General features: G+C 41.6%; 1 protein-coding gene across 2 annotated transcripts in view; it reads right to left on the reverse strand.

Moving 5' to 3' along the window:
• Positions 1–18,372: 18,372 nt before the first annotated feature.
• The window catches only part of OAF (out at first homolog), a 48,038-nt gene continuing 46,318 nt past the window's right edge, over positions 18,373–20,092 (reverse strand). For both annotated transcript variants that reach the window (XM_073560734.1, XM_073560735.1), the window contains exon 5: positions 18,373–19,123. In XM_073560734.1, the coding sequence (XP_073416835.1) occupies positions 18,849–19,123 (275 nt within the window). In that variant the 3' untranslated portion in view covers positions 18,373–18,848. The remainder of the gene's footprint in view (positions 19,124–20,092) is intronic.

Raw genomic sequence — 20,092 nt, forward strand, 5'->3', positions numbered from 1 at the left:
GTTCACAGTTCATTTTTTCCAGTGGATCCCAATGGAACCACAGTCATATCGGATGAAGCGTTGTCAGGTGAAATTAATACAGGAGTTGGGGGAGCTGTATGATCAATGTCAGAAAATTGGATTCTACCAGACACCAAAAGCATTAGAATTAAATTCTGAATACAGTGTATGCAAGCGAGGGCCTGTATTGTGGTCAGTCCGTAAGGCCTGAAACACGTCAGGAACATGTACAAGACTCATTTTACTTGGAAGCAGCCTCATCAAGGGAAAGAGACTGGAGTGTCATTGACCAATCTGCACAAGCCTACGCACGTCTTCTGGAAACTACCCAACCAGGCAGAATGTAACTTTTGCATGGTTTTGAGCAACACTAGAGTAATTACAGGATATGTCCCAGAGAGTGACGAGGTCTGTGAAGTGTATTACTCAGGTGACAGGCAGTGCTACAGAGGTCAGGTAAAGGGCTTAGCATGGCAATGACTATGTTCCAATATGGGTAAGGCTGCGGCCTAAATAGGTCTATGGAGCATATTAACCCAGTCTCTTAGGCTAGTTTCGCACTAGCGTTCGGTATAGCTGCAGAGGGCTGCGTGGTTCTTCCATTAAGCCCCACCCACTTCTGCACCTCTTCCTTCAGCTCCGCCTACATCGGCATGCGTCCTGCATACCCTATCTTTAACATTGGGTACGCAGGCCATGCAAATGTATGCGGATGCCTGCGCATGCGTCATTTTGACGCTGCACCAAACGCAACATGTTGCGCTTTGTTGCGGTCAGCGCAGCATCAAAATGTTGCATGAGCAGGCATCAGCCTACATTTGCATGGCCTGCGTACCCAATGTTAAAGACATGAAAAAAGAAAATTAGAGCAGCATAATAAACAATAAAGAGTCCAGGTACAGAGCTCCCACAGGCAAAGACCAAACCTTGTAATGCAGGAATACAGAAAACAGGAACAGCACACCTTTTTTTAGGGTGAATGATAGCTGTTTTATTTAGCCCATAAGTGCAACGTTTCGGTTCAAAAAGCGAACCTTTTTGAAACTGGATATTTCTGCTTTCTGACAAGGAACAACTGAACGCTGCACTGGGACAACAAACTGCACGTGGTTTCTGACTGTTTTGTCTGCGCAACTGCAGGTTGTGGACTGGAGGCCTCAGCACCCCCTTCCTGGTCAGCAGATTGGTAAGGGCATAACACAGGGGAAGGGCCAGTGGTTTCACCGTCAGACACAGATTTTGTACCCAGGCGTTCCGCCCACCTACTGGGGTGCTGCGTATGTGAGCAGGATATGGCATAATGCTAACAGAGGTATTATGTCAAATTTCCCTTTATAAAGGGATGTGTGGGTAAAATAATCAAACTAGCAGCGAATATATAGAGCATGTTTCATTACTCATAAAAATATTATGTGTAAGGCTGAAACCTGAAGAATTGTGTGGAGCATATTAATGCATTTATGTTCCAAAATGTTCAAGTACAGACCCAAAAAACAACATCAGGCTACCAGATAGATGCCTAAAGAGACCGTGAGAAGGGCAACACAATAAAAAAAATTTATAATAATAGAATATATAGAGATTGAGAGCAGAAATTTGACCATTGCACAATTTACAAAGTTTTCCAAAAATTACCCAAGGCAACTATATCATACATGCTGAAAGACGTCGTCATGGGGACATCACAATACACTTTGCAAGTTATTACAAGAGGTAGAGATAAAGAGTACAAGTTTCACCATTGCACAATGTGCAAAGGTTTGAAAAAGTACAAACCAATACCCACTTGGGGTATACATAGATGAACACTAAGTACTTGTTGCAGGAGGAGGAGGAGGAGTTTGTTTCCTGAACAAAATGGTTTTGAGTGGTAAGGGATGGACGTTAAGACAACTTCCAAAAAAAGTATAGAAGAACTTGGCACACACGTGAATGATTGCAAGTGAAAAAGGGAGTGTTTTAATAAGATACAGTACATACAGTAAACATTTCGGTCACAACGACCTTCGTCAATGTACTGAAAATAAAAAATTACAAGATTTTACAAAATTTCAAAATAAATCAAAGTATATACAAAATGGATAATATTGGGTACAAGTATATGCAGAAATTTAAAGTTATGCCGTATACCAATAACAGCTTATAGCAAAATTGTGATACAAGATTTGATAATCACTGACACCCTGAGGACTCAAGATTATAGATACGCACATACCTATATAATGTACTGACTGCACTTGTATAGAGGGCAACCTGTTCTATAGAGAAGAGATATTATGTAGTAGATGTTTATTATGGATGCCCATACCACAGTCACCATGTGCCCATAATATCAAAGAGGTGCTACATACCATAAGGAATAATGCTAGAGCATGGAGGGTTAATTTGTCTCCTTAACAAGAGCCTGAAAATAAGAGGTACTAGAGTGAACTATCTGTGCCATGCTGCTGATCCAGAAGTTAGTAGCAGCAGAAAGGTATCTTACCGTTGGTGATAACATGGAACGGTAACTAGTCTGGACGCGGTTTCCACCACTTGTCTCCCGTGGTGTGGGGAGTGCGCACGGACCGTGTTATATACATGGTGATAATCACTGCTAACCGGAAGTGCTAGGGCGGAAGTGCCTTAGCGTGCGGTCCAGCCATGCCATCTAGTGTGTTCCACAGGCAGGAAGGACGTAGACAAGGGGCGTGTTCAATGTCCGTCAATCATAGATTACCAACATAGGCTCTGCTATACTTAGCGTGCTGATGTATCAGGCGGTGATTTAGTGCAGCGGTATAAAGGCTCTCTATCATTGTGCTGATCAAGTGGGAAGGTTATCATTGTGATTCCATGTTTTACTGAGAGTGAGTTCAATTCCGAGGATTCTGTAATGAAGATTAGTAATATTAGTATGATGTATATTATAAGCTGTGTCACAATCTCAATGCATACCATGAATAAAACAAAATAAACATCACAATAGACAGCCACTTAATGAGATTAATATCTCTGATGATAGAAAGGATTGCACATCATATTCTTTATTTAACTGCTTAGGTGCTAATGTATTCAATTCATGAATCCAAAACGCTTCTCTTCTTTTAAGTAATAAAATGCGATTACCTCCCCTGCGTGGTGTATGAACCTGCTCTATTACTTGAAATTTTAACTGGGCAATGTTGTGGCCTGCTGTGATAAAATGGAATGGAAAATGGAGAAGTAAGTTTTTACACCTGATTGTGGATTTGTGTTTGGAACCCTGATGGGTTGTGTGGTTTCTCCTACATAGAGTAGCCCACTAGGACATTTAATGAGATATACCACAAAGGACGTGCTGCAGGTATAAAAGTCCTTGATATTATATCTTTTGCCAGTGTAAGGATGAAAGAATTGGTTACCTTTAAGTACATTGTTGCACTGTAGGCAAGGAAAGGTACCAAATTTTGGATTCATGAGGAAGCGCTGTTTTTTAGGAGATTGTGATGAGCCAATATCAGCTCTTATTACATGGTCACCCTGAAACAGGGTAAAAAAGGTTCTTTGAATTCCTTAATATTCGGGTGTGCCGTGCTAAGAAGGTGCCAATGTCTACGTATGCTTGTATGGAGGCGGTATGCCAAGGGGTGGTAATCGTGAACAAAGGGGATACATTGGTTCATGTTTGATTTAGGTGGGGTGGTGGAAGGGGCCATAGATTTATTGGGGTATCCCCTTTCTACAAATTTTTGGCGCATCTCCTCCATGCGTTGTTCACGAATTTGTTGATTGGACACTATTCTTTCAACCCTTTTCATTTGAGATTTGGGTATGGCGTCTTTCATTTTAGTGGGATGGAAGCTCTCATAGTGGAGCAGACTATTCCGATCAGTGGGTTTGACATAAATGTCAGTTGAAAGTCATTAAAGTTTCATCTTTAATGACAAGGGTATCCAAGAAATTGATCTCCCTGTAACTGTATGACATCGTAAAATCCAGACCAGGCCAGGAGGAATGTAGGTGAGAGAAGAAACAATTTAATGTGTCTAGAGTACCCCCCCAAATACAAAATATATCATCGATATACCTTTTCCACATCACAACATGTGTGCGGAAAAGGTCATCCATGTAGATTACATCTTCCTCATAATGTGCCACATAACAGTTGGCATACGGGGGTGCTGTATTTGAGCCCATAGCTGTGCCTTTTATTTGTAAATAAAAAGTGTCCTCAAATAAAAAATAGTTTTTTGTAAGGAGGACACATAGTAGGTCACAGCATAGGTTCACCTGTTCTGGGTGGAAATGTGACAATTCCAATAATCTACGTACTGATCTTAGACCTTCCGTGTGTGGTATTGACGTATACAGGTCTTTAATGTCAAAAGTGACCAGTAGGGCTTCATTAGGGATCTGGCCTAGATTACGTATTTGGTCAAGAAATTCTCCCGTATCCAGTGTAAAAGAGGTTGTGCGTCTTATGAGGGGGGTTAGGATTTTTTCGAGATATTTCGAGACAGGCGAAAAAATAGTCTGTGGAGGCCACAATGGGTCTACCAGGTGGGTTGTCAAGGCTTTTATGAATTTTAGGTATGTAAAATACTGGGGTGATGGGATATTGTTTTGTGAGATATTCGCAAGTTTTTTTTTATCAAGAACTCCTCTGTTGGTATATTTCAAGAAAATTTCTTGAAAGAGGTTTTTTATTTCATGAATGGGATCGCCCCTTAAAGATTGATATGTGGATTTGTCCCCCAACTGACGGTATATCTCTTTCAAGTACATAGATTTGTCAAGGACTACGACTGCTCCCCCCTTGTCCACGGGTTTAATAATTATGTCCGTTAGCCTGTAAGTTACCTAATGCTTGTTGGTCTAATCCCGACATGTTCCTAGGGAAGTGAACTTTGCCCCTATTTATATCATCCCTCAGTTCCTCAAATGTACCATTAACAAAAGAGATAAACATCTCTAACGCATGGGAACCTGGAGGGCGCCTATAGTTACTTTTGTTTCTGAGGCCTAAACTATCTGAAGAAATCACCATGTTGGATGGGGTGGTAACAGGACCAATACTACTATCATTGTCAGAAAATTGTAATTTCAGTCTAAGTAGTCTGTAGAACCTTTGTAGGTCCATGTCCAGATTAAAAGTGTTAAATTTATAACTTGGGAAAAAGGAAAGGCCCTTTTGTAGTAACTGATGTTCAGCTATACTAAGTCGTATCTATAATCTTGAGTCCTCAGGGTGTCAGTGAGTATCAAATCTTGTATCACAATTTTGCTATAAGCTGTTATTGGTATACGGCATAACTTTAAATTTCTGCATATACTTGTACCCAAGATTATCCATTTTGTATATACTTTGTTTGATTTATTTTGAAATTTTGTAAAATCTTGTAATTTTTTATTTTCAGTACATTGACGAAGGTCGTTGTGACCGAAATGTTTACTGTATGTACTGTATCTTATTAAAACACTCCCTTTTTCACTTGCAATCATTCACGTGTGTGCCAAGTTCTTCTATACTAGTATACGGATTGGGATCCTACTTGTGCACCACCACTCTTGAAGTTGTGCCAAAACGTCTCCATATATTAACTTCCAAAAAAAGACATTTGGCCTGCATTTACATAAAGTTGCTGTCATCCGTATGGCATTCAAAGTCAGAGGAAATCCAGCCCTTGTTCAATTTTAGAAGAGTCAGCCTGTTTGCATTTTCCGTTGACAGCCGTGTGCACCTATCCGTTATGATTGCACCTGCCAAACTAAGAACATGCTCAGACAACACACTCACTTCAGGGCATGGCAGCAAATCCAAGGCATATATGGAGAGGTCAGGCCAAGTGTGCAGCTTGGACAACCAATAGTTAAAGGGCACTGAAGAATCAGGAAGGACGCTGGTATGGTATCTTAATTAGTCCTTCACCATCTTTGTCAACTTCTCCCTCCTTGTCATCTCCCGAGATTTCAGTGCCGAGATCTCCATCTGCGCTTCCACGGCGGCCATTTTCCAGGAAGCAAGCCACCGCGCAGGCATGGATGGAACGGCAGAGCCCCCCACGCAGCACGGGACAGAGCCCGGTGGCGGCGGCAGGCACCGGGGGACACAGCGCGGCGGCGGCAGCAGCAGCACCCGAGGGACCCAGCGCGGCGGCGGCAGCACCAGGTACAGAGTGGGTGGCAGCACCCCGGGGACACAGTGGGCGACAGCACCCTGGGGACAGACCGGTAAGCAATAAGACGCCTGGATTATAAGAAGCACCACCATTTTATTAAAAAACGTTTTTTCCTATTTTTCTCCTCAAAATTTGGGGTGCGTCTTATAATCCGGAGCGTCTTATAAAGCGAAAAATATATAGGGTTAATCCATGATGCCCTAGTTTTACTCTCGTGCTGTTCAGATGGAAAGAAAAAGCATGCAATATACAATCACCCAGCGATCACATTGTCCACAACGCCCAACGCGTGTCATTGTGTCCAGCAGCTTCATCAGGGGATAAGGCTTTGTTATACTTTGGCATAAGCAGGGATAAGATTGAATTTGTGACTTTATACACACCTTCTTTTGACTCTATTCTAGAGATTTAAGCTCCCAAAGGTTCTTTATTGCTATTCCTGATGGCAACTGTGCCTCATGATTATTCTCCACCTCTTCAAACATTATTATTATTATTTATTTATATAGCGCCATTAATTCAATGGTGCTGTACATGGGAAGGGGGGTTACATACAAAGTTATAGATATCGTTAACAGTAAATAAATTTACAATGACGGACTGGTACCGAGGGGAGAGGACCCTGTCCTTGCGGACTTACATTCTATGGGATAGTGGGGAAGAGACAGAAGGTCGGGGGTGCAGCAGCTCAGGCGGTGGTGAGGCCGCAGAATGGTTATTGCAGGCTGTAAGCTCTCCTGAAAAGATGGGTTTTCAGGTTCCATTTGAAGGATCTGAGGGTGGTAAATAATCGGACATGTTGAGGCATGGTATTCCAGAGGATAGGGGATATTCGGGAGAAATCTTGGAGGTGGTTGTGTGAGGAACGAATAAGTGTGGAGGAGAGTAGGAGGTCTTGGGAGGATCGAAGATTACGTGAGGGAAGATATTGGGAGATTAGTTCAGAGATATAGGGAGGGGAAAGGTTGTGGATGGCTTTGTAGGTCAGTGTTAGTATTTTGAATTGGATTCGTTGGGAAATTGGGAGCCAATGGAGGGATTTGCAGAGGGGAGAGACAGGGGAGTAGCGAGGAGAGAGGTGGATTAGTCAGGCAGCAGAATTGAGGACAGAGTGGAGTGGTGCAAGAGAGTTGGCAGGGAGGCCACAGAGGAGAGTGTTGCAGTAGTCAAGGCGGGAGATGATGAGGGCATGTACAAGAGATTTAGTAGTTTGAGGACTGAGTTGGAAGAGACAGGAGGTGGCAAGAGTTTGGACGTGTGGTTTGAAAGACAGGGCAGAGTAGAGAGTTACTCCGAGGCAGCGGATTTCAGGTGCGGGATCAATTGATCATCCCCAACGTGGCTTTCTCCTAGCCTTGAGTGCTCAAATGTTTGGGCATCACTGCACTCCACCGCCTCATGACCCTCTTTAATGGTGCAGACCTGACAAATTACAAGGGAACGTAAATAGTTCCTCAGAGTGGCCAGCGTTAGGGATATATGTCTCCTGTGATCCTTGATAGTGGGAGGAAGCAGGACCAGGTTGAGGATTCAGAGGCTCAGACTCTCGGCTACTGAAACTCGACAGTGTAGAAGATTTCTTGGTGCTGCTTGTCAACACACTGGAGCCTTTGTCTGCCATTCAACTCACAACATCCTCGCACTTGTCTTGGTCTGTTAGTGGTGTAGCGCACAAACCAAATTTTGACAGGAACCTAAAACGAGATAGTCACCTTTAGATCTGTCACACGACCACCACATCCATGTCCCTTAATGTCACCCTTTCACATCTTGAATGCGTTATGCTTATGAAACCAAAAAATACATGTTTTATATTTCACAAGTACCCTTGCAAAGGTCTTATGTACAGTACAAATTCACTGTATCTAGCAATGTCTGGCTATTTTTTTGGAGATCGTCTTGCTGACACTCGAAATGCGGAGTAATGAAGATTATCTCTCCTGCTAAATTGTCACACGCGATTATCTGTACTCCTATTGTGCCAGTTCCACAACTGGTAGACAAATATTAGGTATTTTAAGTGGAAAATAGCAGGGAGCTACATCATGTAATTGCAATGATCAGAACACTCAGGTGCCGGTCTTTCACCTATTAAATCTCTTACTACTAAACCCCCACCTAACAAACAAAAAAAAAAGTAATATTGACAGTCTTCAGGTCTTGAAAGAGCTTTTTGGAATTAATAAAGGATCAGTATAAACTCCTCTCACTCTCCCTACACTCACACTACGCCGCTTCCGGCTGCAGTGTGCGCAAGATGGCGCTGGCAGCCTTTAAATATTCCCTATGATGCTGGAAGGCCAGCCAATCACAGTAATGCCACACCAAAGATGGCGCCGGCATTACTTTGATTGGCAAGCCAGCCCAGCATGTTCAATGGCTGCAAATAAAGCGTCAAACATGCTGGGTCACTTGAATACACTGAGGAAAATATCTACGAGTAACGAATAGCCTGCATACCGTACTATTTGTGTGAGTGATGAATAGTGCCAAATGTATTCGCTCATCACTAATTTAGTAAGTATTTCCTCAAGTTCTAATGTCATAATTATTTTGCAAGTTTTCTGTGAAATAAGAATCTAGCGCCTCATATGTCTGCAGTGATTGATAACATTTATAGATTTTCTTTAACTCTGAAATGTACAAATATTCTGATACCATTGTCAATTATATGAATTAAATTACCAAAAATACGTAGCTGATTCCTAAAGTGACGGCACAATGATGAACATCCATGTGTAAGAAAGGTTGACAGAGTCACACAATTGTTCAATCAAATCTAACTGTACCTAAAGTAGAACTCTAATAAAATAATTTTGACTCTCTTTGGATTCACTTGTAAATAATTTATTAGCATAAAGGAGTTGTCCAGGATTATAAAGCCATTGCTACTTTATGCCACCACTGACCACTAATTGTGTGGCATTAAAGCTCAGCTCCAAACCATAGTCAAAGGTAGTACTGTTTCTGAAAGAAAGGAGCCATGCTGTCTAACCCTGGACACAACATTTTACATGTTATGCCCTAATCGATCCAAAGACTAAAAGGCCATATACACCAAACCCATACAAAAATCCATAAAAAAAAAAAATATATAAAGGTAATTGCAATACTTTATTAAAAATGAGCAAAATGACAAAAAAAATCAATTTCACAAATAAAATATTTTATTAAAATCAACAAGAACTGTATGTGCGGGAGCAAGGTGAGCCAAACTGGATGGTAAAAAAGAAAAGGTATATTATATATAAAAATTAATCATATAGAGGTCAACTACACTATCACAACTGGAATAAAATATATTTTACAATTTAATGAAGCAATAAAAGTGATTAATAATATACATATAAAATTCATGCAAACATAATGCTCAAAACATGAAGATTATCATAAAATATAGTGAAAAATATGTGTACGAAAGAAAAAATAATTTAATTTTCATTATAGATATTTGTGACAAAAATATTGTACTAAGTTAATGATTCATATCAGTAAAAAAAATTATATATAATATGCACAAAATAAATTTATCAAAATAAAGTGCATAGTGTGATAAATATTCAGTTTTATACTAAAAGTGATTAGTTACTTAAGGTAGTACATCTTCATGACTAGATAGATAGATGTATAGACCTCTACTGATACAGCACTAATTGCTCATAATAATCAATGTTGATAACAACCAGAAATGGCGCTATTCTGCCCTCGCACACACCACTCCAACGCATTTCGCTTTCCGCTTCGTCAGGGAGAGATTCCAGATACATGTAGCTGAATGCTCCGATCTGAGTGCGGGTATTGACATGCGAGACTCGTCCAAGTTTCACGCAAGTCTTACCTCGGCCTAAGGAGGGATCTACAAGGGTAAATGGTCACCTAGTCGAATCGTTATCTTTGGAAACATTATTGCAAAAACCTGTCCTAAATGGGCCTAAATTTTCCCTTGGTTGTTGGGAAAATAAATTTCGGGTAGTGACAGTCAGTGATTGGATCATGATATGAACTATGACGTGGCCGCCAGAAAAGGATCAATGGGCAGCGATTGGGTCATTAGTTTGGCCTATGAGGATGCGGTTGCAGGGGTCTGCCTTGGTCACAGTGGGTCATTTGGTTAAGTAGATCCCATGTGGGTCACTGGTACTGTATGAATATGTAAGAGCCGTCATTCTACCTTTGTTGTAGGCCAATCTCTGCCTTCACTCCCTCCTTTTTCTACAGTGCTGTGGTTAAATTGTTTCTGTATGGCCTCTTTTTAGAAGGTGGGTAAGACTCCCTTAATGCAAGCCTTTAACTAAGCCATGGTTAATGTCTTCCACCGTTAATAAGTGTCCATGATATATATATTACATTAGAATAGAGTGTTTGGTGTGCAGAGAACTGGAGCAGGTGCAGAGAAGAGCGACCAAGGTTATTAGGGAACTAGGGGGTCTGCAATACCAAGACAGGTTATTACACTTGGGGTTATTTAGTTTGGAGAATCGAAGGCTTAGGGGTGATCTTATTACAATGTATAAATATACGCGGGGACAATACCAAGACCTTTCTAATGATCTTTTTACTCTTCGACCTGTGACGGGGACAAGGGGGCATCCTCTACGTCTGGAGGAAAGAAGGTTTAAGCATACACGGATTCTTTACTGTAAGAGCAGTGAGACTATGGAACTCTCTGCCGTATGATGTTGTAATGAGTGATTCCCTACTAGAATTTAAGAAGGGACTGGATGCCGTTCTTGAAAAGTATAATGTTACAGGTTATATGCACTAGTTTCCGTAATATTGCGTTGATCCAGGGAGCTAGTCTGATTGCCGTATGTGGAGTCGGGAAGGAATTTTTTTCCCCAATGTGAAGCTTTCTGATTGCCACATGGGTTTTTTTTTGCCTTCCTCTGGATCAACATGTTAGGGCAAGTTAGGATAGGATATGGGTTGAACTAGATGTACTTAAAGTCTTCCTTCAACCTTAATAACTATGTAACTATATAATCTCACGATCAGCCATCCCAAGTATAGGGAAGTCTTCCTTTTTCTCCACTATAGATGATGGGAGAAAGATGGAGTAGGCAGCTGGATGTCCACATGTCCTACCCTTCTGTTCACTGTAGAGGCGCACTATCCTCTCCCCATTTAGAATAGTAGTGCCTGCATGTGATACGTCAGGACTTCACCCTTTGCATTTCAGCGTTTAAGCAGGATGCAGTGATTTTGGGGCATAAAAATATGATCATACATATTACTATAAAACTGCTATAATTCACTATCCAGGCTTCTCACTTATTATCCTACATACAATCGATTCATACAGTTTATATGAACAAGCAATCCTTGTAGATAAGGTAGATAAACCTATCATGTTCCAAAGATATGAGGGACTAGAGTAAAAGACTTCTGCAACAGATCACAGTAAACCCTCTGATCTTTACTCAGGTACAGCTGTACTAAAAAAGCAACTCCACGTTGCAGCACCTGAAAAGACATTAAAGGAGCTGTGAGGATTTAGAGAACTCAGCAGCACCTTTACTGTAAATTCCCAAATGTGTCGCATCTACCCTGTTAAACTGATGACTTTTCTGAATAAAATCAAAATGTATATAGTCCACAAAAGAAAAAGACTCCTTTAAAATAAAATTAACTTCCAAGTGTAACACGAAGCATAACATAGTGTGGTCAATAATAAAATATTGGAGATTCCCAGACTGGTGCATGAGGATTCCGAGGTTTCTAGAAGCATCTGACAACAGCATACAATCTTTTGGACTGTTGGACACAATGCTTGCACTAAGGAAAACATTTCACTATTTATCTGAGCAGCATGTTAGTACATTACTGGACAGATCTTCCACCTGAATTGGTGCGCATATTACAACAACTGCAAAATGGATGAGATTTTACAAAATTTTATCCTCAGGTTGAGAAAAAAAATCTGCAAGGAAAAAGTACATGTGCTGCAAAATGCTGTATTTTTTTAAAGTTATAAAGGCACACTTTCACTCAAATTTGGGAAGAAAGAGGGGGTATATCTTATGTTTTTTTCCTATTTTGCACTCCAAAATTTGGTGTGTCTTATGGTCCGGTGCATCTTACAGTCCACAAAATACGATATATATTCCATTTTCCTCTTCAGAGAGAAAGAGGACTTGAACTCGAGTGCCACTTACCGGAAGTCGTAATCCTAAAAGTCAATATCAACCCTTTAATTCCTTCACCACCTTGGGTTTTTACGTCTGAGAGTTTTCGTTTTTTGCTCCCCTTCTACCCAGAGCCATAATTTATTTTTTCGTCAATATGGCCGTGTGAGGACTTGTTTTTTGCAGGATGAGTTGTACTTTTGAACAACACCATTAGTTTTACCATATAGTGTACAGGAAAAAGGGAAAAACAAAATTCCAAGTGCGGTGAAATTGCAAAAAGTTTTTTTTTTTTTTTTCACTATGTTCCCTAACTGCTAAAAACTGGCCTGCCATTATAATTCTCCAGGACATCACAAGTTCGTAGTTACCAAACATGTCTAGGTTCTTTTTTTATTTATGTGATGACAAAAAGAAAAATCCAAACTTCGTAATAAAAATAAAAAAAAAAAAAAAGTCTCCATTTTTCGTGATCTGGGGCTGGGTGAGGACTTACTCTTTGTGCACCAAGCTGATGTTTTTATTGATACCATATTGGTGCAGATACGATCTTTTGATTGCCCGTTATTGCATTTTAATGTAATGTTGCGGCGACCAAAATATCAATTCTGAAAATTAGATTTTTTTCCCGCTACACCGTTTAACAATCGGATTAATTCTTTTTATATACTGATAGATCGGGCGATTCTGAATGCGGGGATACCAAATGTGTTTTGTTTTTTTTAAATTGTTTTATTTTGAATGGGGCAAATGGGGGGGGGCGATTAACCCTTCTCCTACATTATACGTACTATTCCATCCATGTCACCTGGGACATAAGTCCCAAGAGCGGAATAGTACGTATAGTGTAATCCGCTGCGCTCATGGGGGGAGCGCAGCTGATTATCACTATCACAGCTGACACCCGGCACTATGTGTCAGGGGTGGTCACGGACCGCCCCCGACATATTAACCCCTGGCACACTGCGATCAAACACGATCGCAGTGTACCGGGGTTTTAGGGAAGCATCGTCAGGGAGGGGGCTCCCTCCATGCTTCCTCGAGACCCCCACAGCTGCACGATGCGCAGCGCTGCTGCGGAGGGGTCTCCTTCCCTGCAGGTCCCCGAAACCAAAATGGCAGCGGGGACCTTCGGGGGCCTGCAGGGAGGCGGCTTCCTCATGCCTGCAAAGCGCCGGCATGAGGAAGCCTGCTGATCTGTCACAGCGATCTGTGATGTGACAGATCAGCGATCTGTCACATGACAGTGATGTCCCCCCTGGGACAATGTAATGAAGTTAAAAAAAAAAAAGTGTTAAAATAAAGCGCTAAGGCTGGTTTCACATTAGCGCATTTTCAGCGCGCGCACGGCCGGGGGTAGCTCCGCCCCCGAGCCGGCTCTCTGCCCGGCGTGCCCGCCCCTTCCTTGTAGCGCCGCCTCCTAGCGGACAGCGGCGCCTGCGATCGGCGCACCCTATCTTTAGCATTGGGTGCGCCGATCGTGCGCAGGCCGTGCGCTAGTTGCGCTTTGACCTGCGCTGCGCACTTTTGACGGTGCGCCGTGCGCGCCAAAATTAAACTTTTCGGATTTTGGCGCGCACGGCGCACCGTCAAAAGTGCGCAGCGCAGGTCAAAGCGCAACTAGCGCACGGCCTGCGCACGATCGGCGCACCCTATGCTAAAGATAGGGTGCGCCGATCGCAGGCGCCGCTGTCCGCTAGGAGGCGGCGCTACAAGGAAGGGGCGGGCACGCCAGGCAGAGCCGGATCGGGGGCGGAGCTACCCCCGGCCGTGCGCGCGCTGAAAATGCGCTAATGTGAAACCAGCCTAAAAAGAAAAAATATTCCCTAGTAAATTCATTTTTTGAAAATAAAAAAAAAAAAAAAAAAAAAAAAAAAGTACACATTTGGCATCGCCGCGTCCGTAATGACCCACCCTATAAAACTGTCCCACTAGTTAACCCCTTTATTGAACCCCTTAATAAAAAACGAAGCAAAAAATAAAGCTTTATCATACCGCCGAACAAAAAGTGCAATAACGAGCCACCACATAGCGTCATCAGCGAAAAATAAAGTTATAGCTCGCAGAATAAAGCAATAAATAATTATTTTTTATATAAAATGGTTTTCATTGCATAAAAGCGCCAAAACATAAAGACAAATGAGGTATCGCTGTAACCGTACTGACCCGAAGAATAAAACCGCTTTATCAATTTTACCACAGGCGGAACGGTGTAAACACACCCCCCCAAAAGAAATTCATGAAACGCTGGTCTTTGTTTATTCTGCGTCCCAAAAATCGGAATAAAAAGCGATCAAAAAATGTCACGTGCCCGAAAATGGTACCAATAAAAACGTCAACTAGTCCCGCAAAAAATAAGACCTCACATGACTTGGTGGGTTAAAATATGGAAAAATTATAGCTCTCAAAATGTGGTGATGCATAAACTATTTTTACAATAAAAAGCGTCTTAGCGTGTGACATCTGCCAAAATTAAAAACCCACCAATAATAGTAAATCAAACCCCCCGTTATCACCCCCTTAGTTAGGGAAAAATAAAAAAAAAAAAATGTATTTTTTTTCCATTTTCCCATTAGGGTTAGAGCTAGGGTTGGAGTTAGAATTGGGGGGTTTCCACTGTTTTGGCACATCAGGGGCTTTCCAAACGCGACATGGCGTCCAATCTCAAAAAAAGTCAAATGGCGCTGTTTCCCTTCCGAGCTCTGCCATGCGCCCAAATAGTGGTTTACCCCCACATATAGGGTATCAGCGTACTCAGGACAAATTGCACAATAACTTTTGGGGTCCTGTTACTCTTTGGAAAACAACAATTGGGGGTGAAAAGAATTTTTGTGGAAAAAAAATGATTTTTTAATTGTACGGCTGTACGTTATAAACTTCTGTGAAGCCCTTGGGGGTTCAAAGTGCTCACCACATATCTAAATTCCTTGGGGAGGGGGGTCTAGTTTCCAAAATGGGGTCACTTGTGGGGGGTTTCCACTGTTTAGGCACATCAGGAGCTCTCCAAACTTGACATGGCATCCAATTTGAATTCTAGCCAATTTTGCAGTGAAAAAGTCAAACGGCGCTCCTTCCCTTCCGAGCTCTGCCATGCACCCAAACAGTGGTTCCCCCCACATATCAGGTATCAGCGTACTCAGGACAAATTGCACAATAACTTTTCCAGTCCAATTTCTCCTGCTACCCTTGGTAAAATAAAAAAATTGAACCTGAAGTACTTTTTTTGTGAAATAAAAGTTAAATGTTCATTTTTTTAAACATTCAAAAAATTCCTGTGAAGCACCTGAAGGGTTAATAAACTTCTTGAATGTGGTTTTGAGCACCTTGAGGGGTGCAGTTTTTAGAATGGTGTCAATCTTGGGTATTTTCTATCATATAGACCCCTCAAAGTGACTTCAAATGTGATGTAGTCCGTAAAAATAAAATGGTGTTGTAAAAATGAGAAATCGCTGGTCAACTTTTAACCCTTATAACTTCCTAACAAAAAAAAAAATTTTGGTTCTCAAATTGTGCTGATGTAAAGTAAACATGTGGGAAATGTTACTTAAGTTTTTTGAGTGCCATATCTCTGTGATTTAAGAGCATAAATATTCAGAGTGGGAAAATTGCGAAATTATCTAAATTTTCACCAAATTTCAGTTTTTTTCACAAAAACGCAAGTTATATGAAAAATTTTACCACTAACATGAAGTATAATATGCCACAAGAAAACAAAGTCAGAATCACAGGGATCCATGGAAGCGTTCCAGAGTTATAACCTCATAAAGGGACAGTGGTCAGAATTTTAAAAATTGGCCCGGGCATTAACATGCAAACCACCCTTAGGAGTAAAGGGGTTAAAACTTGTTTTTTTTGAAAAAAAAAAATTATATATCTAATATAAAGCTCAAGTGTGTGTGTGTGTGTGTGTGTGTGTGTGTGTGTGTGTGTGTGTGTGTGTGTATCTATGCATGTGTGTATGTCCGTGATTGGCATCCGCACCGTCGCAGCTACAGCCACAAAATTTGGCACAGTCACATGTCTGGAGTGTCCTAGGCTATGTTGTGAGGCGAAATTTTAACCCCGCACGTTCCAATTCACCAAACAATTTTGCCCCTATCTACATAATGGCGAAAAAGTGTGTATATCAAGCCCCGCCCCTCATTATGCCATAATGGTTGCCATGGCGACGCTGATGTCATCATAGGTTGCAAGCCCCGCCACTTATTAGGATGTCATAATGGTTGACTATGGGGGATGGAGGATGTGTGATGGGTATATGGGCACTGGACTATGGGATGGCGGATATGTATGATGGGTATATGGGCACTCGACTATAGGATGGAAGATATGTATGATGGGTATATGGGCACGGGACTGTGGGATGGAGGATATGTATGATGGGTATATGGCCATGGGACTATGAGATGAAGGATGTGTGATGGGTATATGGGCACTCGACTATGGGATGGAGGATATGTATGATGGGTATATGGGCACAGGCCTATGGGATCGTGGATATGTATGATGGGTATATGGGCACGGGACTATGAGATGGAGGATAATTATAATTTGCTATAACTAACCACAGTTAGTTACTATGGCCGGGCAGCGCTGGGCTCTTCATCTAGTATATATATTTTTATACTTTCTACTTGCTTCAAATAGTTTCCATGATAGGCTAGAAGCTGTGATCATCCGATCGTCTGTGCTACACACAGCAGGGCTTCATCTAAAATGCTCATCTGCTATGAGTACCGGACACAGGGCGGCACCTATAGCAGTTAGGCAACGACAACCACAGGTGTCTCCAGCAGACCCCGGTTTGTCATGCCAAACCATCGGCGACCCGCAGTCATGTGAAACAGGCGCCGATGGGCAGAGTTTGTGACGCGCCGATCATGTTCAGGTTGACAGCGGTATTTAACATGTTAACAGCCATGAAGAGACAATTAGTATATTTAATTTCCCAGAAAAGCATTGCATGACTCTTTACATTAGCATGTCACTCTCCACAAGAAAGTTTACCCCTTAGGGTACCGTTACACCTAGCGATGCACCAGCGATCCCAACCAGCGATATGACGCGGTCAGGATCACTGGTGCATCGCTAGGTGGTCGCTAGTGAGCTGCCACTCAGGCAGATCTCACCAGCGATATCGCAGGGGTCGGGGATCGCTACTTACCTGTCAGACGCAGCGATCCTGCGTCCTCCCGCCCGGCTCCATGCGTCGCTCGTCGGCGCCACAGGAAGCGCCGCAGGAAGTGGCTGACGAGGAATGATCCAGCAGCTTCTCGCGCGATCAGCGATAACCAGCGGGGGAGCCGGTCGGAGGCAAGTATCACATGCAGCGATATCGCTAGTAATATCGCTGTAACGTCACCAAATCGTTGACTTTACAGCGATATTGCTAGCGATATCGCAGTGTGTAACGGGGGCTTTAGACTGCAAAATATGTTTTAACACTTTCTGTGGATTTCTTTGTGAGTTTTACCCAACATATTTCTCCCTGCCACGTGTGGATATACCTCACGTAATTGTGTGCTGCAATCACGGGTGCCTGACCTTTGAAGCTTACGAAATACTACCACCCTTAGAGTTGGTTAGTAAATGGCTGTAAATACGTTTCAGACAAGAGTCATGAGCAATGACTAAAGAAATCGAAAACGCGTTTGCTAGCCAATTACTGGCTAAGGATTTGAAACTTTTTAATTCCTTGTTGTAATAGGGTTTTTAATGAGGATTTGGATGCTGGAACTCCATTTTTCCTTGTTATTGTACAAGTACAAGTCTCCAAAACTTTGGCTCCTAACCATCACCACCTTCTAATAATTTGCTAATTAATTAATTGGCTCTTAATAATCATATACAATAATCTGAAAACCAATGCATTTGCTGCAGCCCTTTTTAGTTACTGTGTCATGGACAATGCATTTAAGCAGATTTATAAGAAATAAATTGCAATTTTAAAAAATCATTTTATTTCATCTTACACTTTACAAATGATAAATATTTTGTTCACAAGTTTTCTTTTCTGGACTTGCAATAAAAAAAAAAAAAAAAAAAAAAAAAAAAAGCGTCTTCATACAAAAATATCAGAACTATATTAAAATACATTATATAGAATGAAGAAGGCACACAGAATCTGCAACATTTAACCCATGACCAGTAAGAATTCATGTAAAAAATAGATGACTGGCCCTTCTGATAAATGGAGGGGGTTAAATAATTCCCACATGTTCACAGTTCCTTTAATACTGTTTTTCTCCATAATGTCCTAGTGGAGACCTACACTTTGTATAATTGTAATTCTTCTGGTGCTTAAGAAAAAAAAAAAAAAATCATATTTGTGTTAAGGCACATAGGAGTGCTGAGAAGGTCCAGTCATTGTGCAATTAATATGGATACGTCTGTATCTTCTCAACAATAAGAGAAAAGCAAAGTGTAAGGTAGATGTGCGGAGATCTACTTCTTAGAAGATCCTAAAACTTCACAGTATCAAAATGTCTTTAAGGCAAATGTACTTGCTGGATCTGAAGAAGCTGTGGTCCTATTTCATTTATGTGCACGCTGGTGTAGATAGAAGTCCTCGCAGCAGATGTTTCTAGGTCTCTTCATCCCACAGGCAAAGCTGCTTCTGGGTCACATAGAAGTGAAAGGTGTATCCTTTCTGGCAGCTGCGAATGCCACACTTGTAAGACGTGGTCCTCCCGGATGAATCCCGAGTTTTGCAGTATTTTAGGCTACAGGGGATCCATTCCAGACTTAAACGATATGAGCAGATGCAGGCTTTCCAGTCATGAGAGCAGATCTTGCAGGGGTGAAGAATGGGCAAAGATGATGACTGAGGAAGGACCTCAAACATGGAGCCATCCACACCTTACAGGGAAAAAGGAGGCAAGGAGATGAACACATTTTTTAGCTTCGCTTAATTCCCCCACACTACATAACTCAGTCGATCTTAGATATGTTGGGGAGGAGAACATGCAGTGTTCTATTCTCTAGGTTTCTGCATGGAACAAATTACTTGGCTGTCAGTGAACATATTGGTCATCTCAAAGTTAGGTCTTCAAAAAACACATTTCAGGCTAATCCACTACTTCAAGAGGACCTGCCAACATTTTTTTCCATGTTGAACCGAACACAAGATATAATAGTGGTTGCAAAGTAGAACACAATTTTATTTTGCCTCTCCATTGTGGAGAGATTAGAAGTGTAAGTATTTGGCACGTAATGAGGCGAGTCAAGTCTCATACCATTAATCAAAAATGGCACGAATGTCACTTCAGAGTTGAATTCAAATGCAAAGCCGAAGGATCTCACAAGATTATTATTAAAAAATTAAACTTTTAGTTGGTATAATTGAAAATTTCTGAACTCACAATAGTTCTAAAAGATAAGCTAAGGACGTACAACATATAAATCACACAAATATGTACACAACAATATTGATGAGGTCCTCAATGCTACCAGTGCTCAGGAAGAAAGGTTCCATTTCACCTCAGTTCTCCCGGTATGCATGGTTCTTCGCTGGACCAAAACAACAAAGTTATACAGACTAGAAAAATCCCTCCCAGGGATTTTTTTGTAGGGGTACTGTTATATATGTTTAAGATATATCCTTGATACCACCCTTGTATGGCCTCTTTCACATGTTAGTCTCCCCAGTACATGTAGGGACCGATTTCACAAGTACCGGAGACACTTACAGACATAGAGACATTCAAGTGAATGGGTCTGTGAACATGTCAGTGTGTTTCCACGGACCATGTGTTCGTGGAAAAAACACACGGACATGTCAGTTTTTTACTGGAAGCACGGGCTACAAGACGGTACACACATGTGCAC

The sequence above is a fragment of the Dendrobates tinctorius genome, unplaced genomic scaffold (assembly GCF_039654945.1).
Source record: "Dendrobates tinctorius isolate UK_male_01 unplaced genomic scaffold, ASM3965494v1 ptg000303l, whole genome shotgun sequence".
NCBI classification, from domain to species: Eukaryota; Metazoa; Chordata; class Amphibia; order Anura; family Dendrobatidae; genus Dendrobates; species Dendrobates tinctorius.